This window comes from Hypanus sabinus, chromosome 8, assembly GCF_030144855.1.
Source record: "Hypanus sabinus isolate sHypSab1 chromosome 8, sHypSab1.hap1, whole genome shotgun sequence".
Taxonomy (NCBI): domain Eukaryota; kingdom Metazoa; phylum Chordata; class Chondrichthyes; order Myliobatiformes; family Dasyatidae; genus Hypanus; species Hypanus sabinus.
In genome coordinates this window covers 50,587,682-50,601,861 of record NC_082713.1, presented here as the reverse complement: position 1 = coordinate 50,601,861, position 14,180 = coordinate 50,587,682, and the positions used below count along the sequence as shown (strand labels likewise).

The window sequence follows — 14,180 nt, the reverse complement described above, 5'->3', positions numbered from 1 at the left end:
GTAATGAGAAGAGGGCTTCTGGATGGTCAGGATCCTACACGATGGATGCCACCTTTTTGAGGCATATCTTCCGTGTTTGGTAAGCTAGTACTCATGATGGAGCTGGCTGAGTTTACAACTCGCTGCATCTTTTTCTGATCCTGTGAATTGGTGACTCCATACCAGACAGTGCTGCAGCCAGTCAGAATGTTCCCCACAGTGCATGTGTAGAATACCAATTCTCCTCAAACTCCTGGTGAAACAAGGCCACTGCTATGTCTTCATAATTGCATCAATATCTTGGGCCCTGGATAGATCTTCAGAGATGTCAGCATCCAGGAACTTGAAGCCGCTCACCATTTCCATTACTGATCCCTCAATGTGGACTGGTGTGTGCTCTCCAGATTTCCCTTTCCTGATGACAATCAGTTGTTGGGTCTTACTGACATTGAGTGCAAGGTCAAGCAGCTGAGCTGCCTCACTCCTGTATGCCTCTTCTTCATAATCTGAGATTCTGCTGACAGTTATGCCACCAGCAAATTTATAGATAGCATTCGAGCCGCACAGCCATGAGTGCCGAGAGAGGAGAGCAATGGCCCAAGTACACATCTTTGAGATGTGCCTGTGTTGATTGTCAGTGAGGAGGAGATGTTATTTCTGTGGTCTCCTAATGAGAAAGTCAAGGATTCAGAGCATTGAGTACAGAAGTTGGGACGTAATGTTAAAATTGTACAAGGCATTGGTAAGGCCAAATTTGGAATATTGTGTACAGTTCTGGTCACCGGATTATAGGAAAGATATCAATAAATTAGAGAGAGTGCAGAGACGATTTACCAGGATGTTACCTGGGTTTCAGCACTTAAGTTACAGAGAAAGGTTGAACAAGTTAGGTCTCTATTCATTGGAGCTTAGAAGGTTGAGTGGGGATTTGATCGAGGTATTTAAAATTTTGAGAGGGATAGATAGAGTTGACGTGAATAGGCTGTTTCCATTGAGAGTAGGGGAGATTCAAACGAGAGGACATGATTTGAGAGTTAGGGGGCAGAAGTTTAAGGGAAACATGAGGGGGTATTTCTTTACTCAGAGAGTGATAGCTGTGTGGAATGAGCTTCCTGTAGAAGTAGTAGAGGCCAGTTCAGTTGTGTCATTTAAGGTAAAATTGGATAGGTATATGGACAGGAAAGGAGTGGAGGGTTATGGGCTGAGTGCGGGTAGGTGGGACTAGGTGAGATTAAGAGATCGGCACAGACTAGGAGGGCCGAGATGGCCTGTTTCTGTGCTGTGATTGTTATATAGTTATATGATTCAGTTGCAATGGGAGTTGCAGCATTGCAGCAGTGTAGGAGTGTAGGTTATGTAGCTTACATCAAAAGACACCGAAACATACGATAAAATACAATCAATTTCATTAAGCACAGGTCTAATGATGGCAAACGCTAGCGTGAATTGTAACTGGAAGTGTCTGGTACAATTTCCCTAATGCGATTTATTTCAAGTAAAATCAATTTTGAATCGTGTAGCACTAAAATAAATCACTTGGCAATAGTATACAAAAGATTTAAGGTCATGCTGCATAATGGCAGCACATAAGGTTTAAATGTATTTGTCTGAAAATTCACTCTCTGATATTTTAAGATGCAAGCAGGTCAGCTGAAGCAGTGGAGTCAGGAAAATAACACCTTTTTGGTTTTAAAGAGGCAATTTTCTCATCAGAAATGCTCCTCTAGATGTAGGTAATTCGTCAAAGGTTAGTTAGCAGAAAACATATCCAAATATTGTTAGATATAATGACATTTCCTGATAACTTAAGTCACAACTGAATTTTCCTTTGAGCCAGTATTTGAATTGCCATCCAGTTGTTAACATAATAATTTATAACATATTATTAATGTGGTTTTATGAATTTCCCACAGAGAAGAATTTCCCGTCAATTTTCTAAATGATGTTGAAAATTCTCATAAGAATACCTCTGAATTGAAACTATAGTATTTTTAGTACTTTCAAATGCAGAAGGAGAAATCATCAGTTTGCTATTGCAGTACTGTATTCACTAACTTAGCCCGGCCCAAAGAAACAGTTTCTTGCCTACAAAGCAGAAGTGGATACTCCACCAGGATCCTTCCTGCATTAGAGAACGTGTCTTATGAGGATAGTTCGAGCAAGTTAGGGCTTTTCTCTTGTGAGCGAAGGAGTATGAGAGGGAACTTGTTAGAGATGTACAAGATGATAAAAGGCATAGATCGAGTGGCCGGTCTGAGACTTCATAGCAGGGCAGAAATGGCTGACACCAGGGGACGTAATTTTACAGTGACAGCAGGAAAGTATAGGAGGGGATATCAAAGATAATTTTTCTTACACAGAGTGGTGAACGCGTGGAACACACTGCCACGGTTGGTGATTCAGGCAGCTACATCAGCGGCATTTAAGCAACTCATAGATAGGCACATTGATGATAAAGGGTTATGTAGGAAAGAAAGGTGAGATTGATCTATGAGTAGATTAAAAGGCAGGCACGGCATTGTGGGTTGAAGGGCCTCTACTGTGCTGTAGTGTTCTATGTTGTCGAAGTGCATTGATATTAGCTCAAATGTGCTTACATTCATGAACACCAAGGAAGCTGCCAATTCCGTGTCCAGTTCCATGCCTGTAGTTCAGACCTGCTTCCCACAGTGCATGTCGAGCCCATACGTCAAGTGAATCCCCTAATAGCAAACACATTATTAAAGTAACAGAGGCAGAATTTTACAGATCTAGTCAGTAGCACCTACTGCTGAGCACAGCTCATTTTCCATGAATACAAAACTTTCATGAAACTCCCAAAAATTAGATAAAGCATTCCTTTTTTTACATTTGTTCTCAGCCAGGCTGGTTTCAGTGGTAAGACTGGCATTCCTTATTGTGGCGGGAGATAATATTTAGATACTGGAGGATGATTAGCGCCCGTGTTAAAAGAAGCAACCCATTTGGTTGACAGGGTGTGTAGGTGGTAGAGCTGCTGACTGAGAGCTGAGATGACCCAGGTTCAACTCTGAATTCTAGTGCTTTCTCTGTGGAGTCTGCATACTCTGTATTTGTGGACTTTCTCAGGGTGCTCCATGTTCCTCTATATCCCAAAGACAAGCTAGTTGGTCAGTTAGTTGACTACTGTGGAGGTAACAGGTAGAATCTGGAGAAGTCAACAGGAATGAAGGGTGAACAAAATGGGGCTAATGTAGGATTACAGCAATTATACTGCTTGTTGTTGAGGGCTTGCGTGACTTCATAACACTTTGAAAAACTGCACTTCATGTTAGTCTGAGCTGCTCATAATGTTATTTACACTCACAAAATGCTGGAGGAACTCAGCAGGCCAGGCAGCATCTATGGAAATGTAAAAACAGTTGACATTGCAGGCCAAGACCCTTCTTCAGGACTGGAAAGGAAGGGTCAACACCTTATATTCCGCCTGGATAGCTTGCAACCTGATAGCATGAATCTCTCTCCCACCCCCACCTCTTCTATTCCCCTCTCTGACATTTGACTTCTTCTCACCAGCCTATCACTTACCCTATCCACTCTTCCTTCCCATTCTCCTATGGCCCACTCTCCTCTCCTATCTGATGTCTTCTTCTCTAGCCCATAACCTTTTCCAGCCATCTGGCTTCACCTATCACCTTCCAGCTGACCTTATTCCCTCCCCCCACCTTTTTATTCTTATTTCCCCCTTCCTTTCCAGTCCTGAAGAAGGGTCCCGGCTAAAATATTGACAGGTTACTCATTTCCACAGATGCCGCCCGACTGGCTGAGCTTCCCCAGCATTTTGTTAGTGTGGATTTACATTTCCAGCATCTGCAGAACTTCTTGTATGTATCATAATGTTGTTTCACGTCTTGTTTATTCCAAAGAAAACAAGGTTAACTAATGTAATCTTTCTTCATAGATACAATTTTCCAGTTCAGAAAACTTGCTCATAAACCTTCTCTATCCAGAATTCTCTCCAGTGCAATGTTATTTTTCATTTATCCTGCTTATATATAGTCAAGTTACTCTACGGCCTAACTAATGTCGTATTTAGTTCAAACATAACCTCACGGCAATATCATAAATCACAGCAGCTTACTCAAAGTGATCTACTGATCAAATCAGAAAAGTGAAGCAAGGTTTTCCCTAACTGAGTGGCCTGTTTACAAAATCAAACTGGGGATGATTTTAGGTACAGTATTATCTGTGTGGGTGATGTGAAAAACCACAGTGAAGTAGAAATGACAGAATGACAGATGCACAATATACCTCAAGTGAAAAAGCCCCCAAATGGCTAGCATAAAATGCTAAAAACATGCATTCCACTGCTTTTTGATGGGGTTGAGAGAACTTACAAATGTCTATGATAGCCTGTACCAACATACGTTAACACTTATGCAGGTAAATAATGTGACCACATTTTCTTGTTAAATGGACTAATAGCATGTAGTTCAGGTGGCACTTATAGTTGGACAAAGCAAAAAAGTATATTTTTATCATGAACTAGTTATGCAGCAAATGGTGTCAGTTTAAGCGACATATTACTAAATAGGCCACACATGCATTCTACTTATAAAGATCTCAGACCAAAACCTCAGAAGCATCTCCCAATTAAGTGATTTCCACAGTAAAATAGTGTGACGGTAACATCCCATAGGCTGCTCAAGCAAACAAATCATATCAGATTCTGATGACCTAGTGAGTACAGTGGATTCTGGTTGACTGGGCCATTGGTTAATCAGCCACTTATTGGAACAACTCTTAAACCTACTCAAGAAAATTGCCAGGATTCCCTTTGTTTATTTGGAATACAATGCCATTTAATTGGGGCAGGAGACTATTGCCGAACAAGTTTCAACTAGTGTCAGTCACGCGCACTTGTGTTGCTGTTAGACACCACAGTGTGCTTAAAGCGAACAGTTTTTAAGTAGCATCATTTGCGTGTGTTTGTGTTCAAAAGGCAGTGATTTTGGACTCTGATAGTTGGGGGAAAATAAGCTGCAAGACAATTCTGAAATGCTTTGCTCACTATGTTTTCAAGCTTTCAGAGATGGAGCTGCCCGAAACGGTGAAAATGAAGTGATTTCTCTATTTCAACAACTTAGGAATCATGAAGAATTTGAAGGTATCGACAATTATCTTGAATGTTACAAAGAACATTAAGATTTGGAGGATGCAGTATCAGTAGAATTGTATGAAGATAGTCCATTATCTGCATTAGGTGTCTGACTGATTCTGTTCATTGCATACATTGGATGAATTTCTCCATCAATAACTATTAAGAACTATCACACAGTTTTTCATACTGTGGTGCTGTTGCTAGTGTTCCAATTTGTTTTGTACTTCATTTAAATACATAGTTTGTTACTCTGTTTGTCCTTTTTTATACCTTTTTAACTATTTTGGCTAATTGGGACAGCCACATAATTGATCTAAAATGTACTGGTTACATTGTGCCCCAATTAACCAGAATCCACTGTACTTCCTATGGCATATGTGTGGCAGTGTACACAGATTTTTTCTTTTATCTTTAGCAGACAAGCCTTCCTGTTGAAAGAACACAATCATAAGTCAGGCTTGTTCACTCCATTGCTGCCTTACCAGATGTTCCTGCAGGGAAGGTAGATCGAGCCAGGTCAATCTGTCCCATCAATACCCGAGTGTAAGCTTCCTGATAAATATTTAAAAGTGCACAATTCATTAAAGAACAATACTGTTCTAAATCCATAAATCAAAGTGAACTCTTAATATTTGTTTACTCGATGAATTCTTAATTTTAATTAAATTCACCAGTTCTAAATGTTCTGGCAACACTTCAGAATCCAATTCAGGAAAAAAAAATATAACGCACCTCCTCTAATGGGAATCTTTCAATTAAAATGCATATATTTTTATAAAGATCCTTAAACATGATCATAGTTTAATTAAAATTTTAGCAAGTGATAGTAAAAATTATGTAAGAGAAGATAAAAACAAAATGATTCCCTTGATTAGAAGAACACAGATCAAGAGTTACACAGGTTTTAAAAATGGAAAACAGTGATAATTACAGGACTGAAGGTGGTCAAGGTTACACATTGTATTGGAGGGACAGGAAGGTAGGCAAAGTGGATGATGTGGCTCTGCAGGTAAAGAATGGTACTAAATCAGAAGAAAGATGTGATACACGATAAGAAGATGTTGAATCCTTATGGGGTGAATTAAGAAACTACAAGGGTAAAAGGACCCGGATGGCAGTTATATACAGACTTCTCAACAGTAGCTGGGATATGGACCACAGATTACGATGGGAAGTAGAAAAGGCATGTCAAAACGGCAATGTTATGGTAGTCATGGGAGATTTCAACATGTAGGTGGATTGGGAAAATTAGATTGGAAATAGATCTCAAGAGAGTGAGTTTGTTGAATACCTACAAGATGGCTTTTTAGAGCTGTTTGTCGTTGAGCCTACTCGGGGATCAGCTATACTGGATTAGGTGTTATGTAATGAACTGGAGGTGATTAGGGAGCTTAAGGTAAAAGAACCTTTACGAGCCAGTGGTCACAATATGATTGAGTTCAACTTGAAATTTGATAGGGAGAAAGTAAAGTCTGATGCAGCAGTATTTCAGTGGAGTAAGGGAAATTACTGTGGCATGAGAGAGAGGAGTTGGCAAAGTAAATTGGAAGGAGATGCTTGCAGGGATGATAGCAAAGAAGCAAACATGTGAGTTTCTGGGAATAATGAGGAAAATGCAGGATTGATGCAGTTTAAAAATGAAGAAATACTCAAATGGCAGAAGTAATACAACTGTGGCTGAGAAGGGAAGTCAAAGCTAATGTAAAAGGTAAAGAGAGACCATACAACAAAGCAAAAATTAGTGGGAAGATAGAGGATTGCGAAGGTTTTAAAACCCTACAGAAATCAACTAAAATGAATCATTAGGAGGAAAAAGATGAAATATGAAAGCAAGCGAGCAAACAGTATCAAGGTGGATAGAAAAAGCTTTTTTAAGTATATAAAAAATAAGAGAGATGAGAATGGATATAGGACCATGAAAAAATGAGGCCAGAGAAATAATAAAGGAGACAAGGAGATGGCAGATGAAAGAAATGAGTACATTGCTTCACTCTTCACTGTGGAAGACACTAGCATTGTGTCAGATATTGAAGGGTGTGAGGGAAGAGAAGTGAGTGCAGTTAATATTACAAGAGAGAAGCTGCTCAAAAAGCTGTAAGACACAAGGGTATATAAGTCACCTGGACCAGATGAACTGCACTCTAGGTAGCGGTAGAGATTGTGGAGGCATTAGAAATGATCTTTCAAAAATTATTGAGACTCTGGCATAGTGTCAGATTTCTGGAAAATTGAAAATGTCACTCCATTCCTTAAGAATGGAGGAACACAACAGAAAGGGAATTATAGACCAGTTAGCCTGACCTCAGTGGTTGGGAAGATTTTGTATCAATTATTAAAGACAAGGTTATGGAATGCTTGGTGACACAGGGCAAGACAGGACAAAGTCAGTGTGGTTTCCTTAAGGGAAAACCTTACCACAAACCCCTGTTGGAATTCTTTGAGGAGATTACAAGTAGGATAGATAAAAGGGGATGTAGTGCATGTTGAAAGGTTTGGACTTTCAGAAGGTTTTTGACAGGCTACCACAAATGAGGCTGTTTACCAAGTTAAGAGCCCATGCTATTATAGGAAAGTTATTGGCACGCTTAGAGCATTGGCTAATAGGCAGGAGATAGTGAGAGGGAATAAAAGGAACCTTTTCTGGTTGGCTGCCAGTGTTTAGTGGTGTTTCACAGTGGTTGGTGTTGGAACCACTTCTTTTTAATCTGTATATCAATATCTTGGATGATGGAATAGATGGCTTTGATGCCAAGTTTGCAGATGATACGAAGATAGTGTTGAGGAAACAGGAAGGTCGCAGAAGGACCTAAACTGGTTAGGAGAATGGGTAAGAAAGTAGTAAATTAAATACAATGTGGAAAATGCATGGTCATGCACTTTGGTATTAGAAATAAATGTACATACTATTTTCTAAACAGGGAGAAAAATCAAAAAATCTGAAATTGAAAGGGACTATGGATTCCTTGTGTGGAACACCCTAAAGATTAACTTTCAGGTTGAGCTAGTGGTGAGGAAAGCAAATTCAATGTTAGCGTTCATTTCAAGAGGTCTAGAATACAAGAGCAAGGATGTGATGTTGAGGCTTTATGAGGCACTTGTGAGGCCTCACCTTGAGTATTGTGAACAGTTTTGGGCTCCTCATCTAAGAAAAGATGTGCTGGCATCGCAGATGGTTCAGGGGAGGTTCACAAGGATGATTCCGTGAATGAACGAGTTATCATATGAGGAATGCTTGGTTCAGTACCCGCTGGAATTTAGAGGATGAGGGGGAATTTTATTGAAACCTCTAGAACATTGAAAGACCTAGACAGAGTAGATATGTAAAGGATGTTTCCCATGATGGAGGAACCACAGCCTCAGGATAGAGAGACGTCTATTGAAAACAGAGCTGTGGAGAAATTTCTTCAGCCAGAAAATGGTGAATTTGTAGAATTTGTATCCACAGGCAGCTTTGGAGGCCAGGTCATGGGGTGTATTTAAGGCAGAGATCGATAGGTTCTTGATTAGACACACCATCAAAGGTTACAGGGAGAAAGCTGGGGAATGGGGTTGAGGAGAAGAGAAAAGGATCAGTCATGATTGATAAGCAGAGCAGACTTGTTGGACCAGGTAGCCTAATTCTGTTGCTAAGTCTTATGATCTTATATTTGAATGCACATGGTATACAGGATAAGGCAGATGATCTTGGTAGTACAGTTAGAGATTGGAAAGTATGACATTGTGGGCGTCACTGAGCCGTTGCTGAAAGAAGATCATAATTGGGAGCTTATAATCCAAGGGTACATATCGTATCAAAAGGAGAGACAAGTAGGCAGAGTGGGTGGTGTGGCATTGTTAGCAAAAAATAAAAACAAATCCTTAGAAAGAGAAAGCATAGAATCGGAAGATGTAGAATCCTTGTGTTAAGAAACTGCATGGGTAAAAAAAAAGCCCTGATGGGAGTTATATACATGTCTCCAAACACCAGCCAGGATATGGAATACAAATTACAATGGGAAGTTCAGGTTGGTGCTGGATTCAAAGAAGCAGAACTTGTAGAATGCCTATGAGATGGCATTTTAGAGCAGTTTGTAGTTGAGCCCACCAGGGGAGAGGCAATTCTGGATTGTGTGTTATGTAATGAACTAAATTTGATTAGTGAGCTTAAGGTAAAGGACCCCTTAGGAAGCAATGATATAGGTCTCACTATCTCAAGGAATATGTCCTAGACACATCATATAAATGTAATTGCAAAGAAAGCACGACAGTGCCTTTAACTCCTTCGGAGACTGTGGAGATCGGGAATGTCTTCAAAAACCTTGACAAATTTGTATAGGTAAGTGGTGGAAAGCGTATTGACTGGCTGCATGTTGGCCTGGCATGGGAACACCAATACCTTTGAGCAGAAAATGCTACAAAAGGTAGTGGATTCGACTCAGTCCTTCGTGGGTAAAGCCCTCATCACCATTGAGCACACCTACATGAAATGTTGCTGTAGAAAAGCAGCATCCATCATCAAAGATCTTCACCAAATAGGCCAGGCGCTTTCTCACTTCTGCCATCAGATAGAAGGGAAAAATGCCCAGGACTCACACCACCAGGTTCAAGAATAGGTACCACCCCTCAGCCATCAGACATTTAAACAAAAGAGGATTATTGCACTCATTCTATTTCTGTTGTTCCTACAACCAATTGTCTCACGTGAAGCACTTTCTACCTTGTTATTTCATGCTCTTGTTATTTATTGTTAGTTTTTATATTTGCATTTGCACAGATTGTTGTTCATTGGTCCTGTTTACAGTTACCATTCTATAGATTTGTTAAGTTTGCACACAGGAAAAAGAATCTGAGGGTTGTATGTGGTGACATGTATGTACTCTGATAATGGATTTTATTTTGAACTTTGAACTTTTGAACACTAGCAGTATGCCAGATAGTTAAGAGTGTTGGGGGCAGTAGTGAGTGTCGTGATTATTACTAAGGAGAAAGTGCTTGGAAATGTCAACATTCTGTAAGTAGATAAGTCACCTGAACTAGATGTACCACACCCCAGGTTTCTCAAGAAGTTGAGGAGATTGTGTAGGCATTAGTAATAATCTTTCAAGAATCACTAGATTTTGGAATGGTTTTGGAGGACTGGAAAATTGCAGAAGTTACTCCACACCTGTCAAGCAGAGAGGCAAAAGAGAGGAAATTAAAGGCATCAGTGATTGGGAAGATGTTGGAGTCCATTATTAAGGATGAGGTTTTGGGATACTTAGAGGCACAGAATAAAATAGGCCAAAGGCAGCGTAGTTTCCTCAAGGGGAAATCTTACCTGCAAACCTGTTGGGATTCTTTGAGGAAATAACAGGCAGGATAGACAAAGGAGAATCAGTGAAAGTTGTTTACTGGTATCTTCAGACAGCCTTTGACAGCCTTTCAGACAGCCAAGGTGCCAAACATAAGTCTGCTTAACAAGATAAGAGCCTATGCTATTACAGGAAAGAATGGAGAGAGGACTGGCTGACTGGCAGGAGACAAGGAGTGGGAATAAATGGGGTCTTTTCTGATTGGCATGGTGACTAGTGGTGTTCTGCAGGAGCTGGTGTTGGGATCATTCCTTTTCATGTTCATGCCAATAACTTGGATAACAGATTTTAAGACTTTGTTGCCAAGTTTGTGGATGCTGTGAAGATAATTGGAGGGGCAGATACTGTTGAGGAGGCAGGGAATCTGCAGAAAGACTGGACAGATTGGGAGTCCTGGGCAAAGAAGTAAATAAATAGGCATCCGTTAGTCTCGCGAGATCATGGATTTGCGCCTTGGAAGGTTTCCAGGACACAGATCTGGACAGGGTTTTATGGGAGACCAGCAGTTGCCCTCCCCTCTCCCCTGCAAGCCTTCCCCTCTCCACGCCACCGATGTTGTCCAAGGGAAGGGCACTAGGACCCAAGCAGCTTGGCACCGGTGTCATCGCAGAGCAATGTGTGTTAAGTGCCTTGCTCAAGGTTACAACACGCTGCCTTAGCTGAGGCTCGAACCAGTGACCTTCAGATCTCTAGACTGATGCCTTATCCACTAGGCCCTGCGCCAACACAAGAAGTGTAAAGAAGTGGCTGATGGAATATCATGTGGGAAGTATTTGGTCATGTACTGTGGTTGAATGAATAAAGTTGTAGATTATTTTGTAAATGGGGGAAAAATTCAAAAATCAGAGGTGCAAAGGGACTTGGAGACTTTGTGCAGGAATCCTTAAAGGTTAACTTGTATTCTGATTTCGTGATAAGGAATGGAAATGCTATGTTAGCATTCATTTCAAGAGGACTAGAATATAAAATGTAATGCCGAGGCTTTTTAAGATATTGGTCAAACTACACTCAGAGTATTATGAGCAGCTGGGTCCCTTATCTAAGAAAAGATGTGCTGGCATTGGAGAGGGTCCAGAGGAGGTTCGGAACAATGTCAATGTATGAGGAACACTTGATGGCTCTGGGCCTGTACTGGTAAATCTCACTGAAATCTATCAAATACTGAAAGGCCGAGATAGAGTGGATGTGGAGAGGATGTTTCCTATAATGGGTGAGTCTTGGACCAGAGGGCACAGCTTCAGGCTACAGGTTGTCCATTTAGAACTGAGATGAAGAGGAATTTCTTTGGCCGGGAGGTATTGAATCAGCGGAATTCATTATCACAGATGGCTGTGGAGGCTAAGTCCTTGAGTATATTTAAAGTGGAGGTTGACAGGTTCTTGATTAGAGGTTGGAGGAGGCAGGGGAATGAAGTTGAGAGGGATAATAAATCAGCCAATATGAATGGTGGACAGACTCGATGGGCTGGAAGACCTAATTCTGCTCCTATATCTTATGTTCTTATGGCTTTTAAAATGAAAATTCTGGGCAGAAACATAATATGAGCAACCCATTTAAAAAATATCCTTCAGTTTGGATGTTGAACATTATTAACTCCACAGTCATTGTGATTTAGTATGTCTTACAGTTGAGAATTTATGAACAAAGAATTTCATTGCACCCTAGTAACAATAAACTACTGCAATCTGTTTTGATCGGTTCTGGAGATGCCTGGACTCCAGAATAAAAGAATGTTGGTACAGATACTTCAGATTGTTAGTGTGTGTTCTAGATGTAAAATCTGCAAAAAAGGAAAGAATGTGTTCTTTTGTTAGAATTGCAGGCATTGAGCACCAGAGGGAAGGAGTTTGTCCATTAATGGAACGAAATTTTGGAAATGCTGTACACCATGAAGTAAATTTACTACTATGGGTGGAAATCAGTCTAGAGCTGATGGCTCAGTTACTGCCGCACATGTAGATACACTTACATATGCAGGTTTTTTGAACACTTCCAGAAGGCATTTACGGCTTAATTCTGGAGTACATCTCCAGTGTTGTTCGTGTTGGAGAAGAGAATGTATATAAAGTCACCATTTAATATGCTACCTTGAAGTCCGCTTGTTTTCTTACAAGTATAAAAATATTTTTGCCCATGGCCATGCCAGTCAGCTCCCCAAGTTTATGGCACCAAGGAGTGACATCAGTCTATGAATAGTAATGGTGAATAAGCTAGGATTACTTTTTAACTGCTTAGCTCTTACATAAAGGGGAGAAAGAACAGCAGGAACACCTGGAATTAAGCTCGTGCAAAGTTATTCCTTCTGCAGGAATTGCCAGGCAATAGCCATCACAAATGATAATCTAATAACTTTGATAACCAAAGGAATTACTATCATCATGTTTCTGACCATTGGCACCTCGGGAGGTTTCACCTTGACAAGCAACTCAACTGGACAAATCTCATAAGCACCATGTGGCATGTGACTGTCCTCCTGGATCTTTGAGTTGGATTCAGTGATAGAATACTGTCCACTTGCCTGGATGATCGCTGCAACTTTACTCAAGAGGATAAGTAACCTCCAGGACAAACTTCCCTCTGGATATGGAACCTATTCATCACCCTAAGTGTTTATTTTCTCCACTACTTATTGGTTATGGCTGTAGTGTGCGCCATGCACAAAATGCACTGCCCTTGTCACTGCGACTTCTTAACAAACTTGAAGGAAGCAGCAGGTAGGGAGAGGGCCATCATGTCCTGACTCACTCTAATCTGCATACCACCCTGACTTGCAAAGGTCATTGTTACTTCACTAAATCTTGAAGTTCTCTACTCAGCAACGTTTTAGAAGAACTGTAATGGTTCAAGTAGCTGGTGTACAAAACCCCCCTATAAGGCTGTTATGATTAGGCTGTAACATATGCATTTTGAAAGATGGGAAATAATAAATATAATATTATCTTCCATAGTCCCTTTACTTAAGGAGAAACATGATGTTTCAGATTAAAACTTTGCTTTGATCTTACTAAGGGTGTGTGTTTTGTGTGGGTTGGTGTGTGTGTGTGTGTGTGTGTGTGTTTGTTTTGGGGGGGGGTGTTATTGAAAGCTGGTAATACATTGCTACCTTAATTGGAAATGTATTACCCCATACAGTTTGAAGTTTGATGCCTGCTCAATAGAAAATGCCTGACAAGCTCAATAGAAAATTTGTTCATTTCATTCCAGACTCCAGCATACTGAAACCAGAACTAATGATCATATCCATGGAAATTAGCATGATCAGATGATTATACAGGCAGCCTTCCAAATTTACCCACCTTTTGGAAATCACTTGGCTTTCCCCAGTGAATTGTACGGGTAATATCAGTTGTCCCATCTCTGAGTTTTTAATACAAAGCAAAAATTAATAAAAAAAACATTCATACATCAAACACACAACAGGTTTGACCATCTCTAATGCTTCCAACAAATGATTTCTTCCAACTAGGTTTTTTAAGCAAATTCATCTGGGCATTTCTCCACTGAATTTTAAACATAGATAGTATTCAGCACAATAGACTTTTCCTTCATGTTTTGTGATAATTTTATAAGCATCGTGCAAAGAATTTCTCCTGTCCAAGATTTAGGATCAGTTAGAACATATTTGATAATTTTGTTCATGTGCAGATATTTAAGGGGGCTTTAAAAGTTAAGCTGATCCTTTAGGTGCAGGAACATTTATTGGGACATATTCATATTATCAAATTTACCAATACAGTACACCAATCTAACCA

The 14,180-nt window shown here is 40.2% G+C and overlaps 1 protein-coding gene across 1 annotated transcript in view; it reads right to left on the bottom strand.

Annotated features, from left to right (window-relative positions):
- xpnpep2 (X-prolyl aminopeptidase (aminopeptidase P) 2, membrane-bound) overlaps positions 1 to 14,180 on the bottom strand; it is a 102,882-nt gene that overhangs the window by 12,718 nt on the left and 75,984 nt on the right. The window contains exons 15-17 of the mRNA XM_059977152.1: positions 13,725 to 13,785; positions 5,581 to 5,650; positions 2,577 to 2,681 (exon numbers count right to left, since the gene is read on the bottom strand). Coding sequence (XP_059833135.1) covers positions 2,577 to 2,681; positions 5,581 to 5,650; positions 13,725 to 13,785 — 236 coding nt within the window. The remainder of the gene's footprint in view (positions 1 to 2,576; positions 2,682 to 5,580; positions 5,651 to 13,724; positions 13,786 to 14,180) is intronic.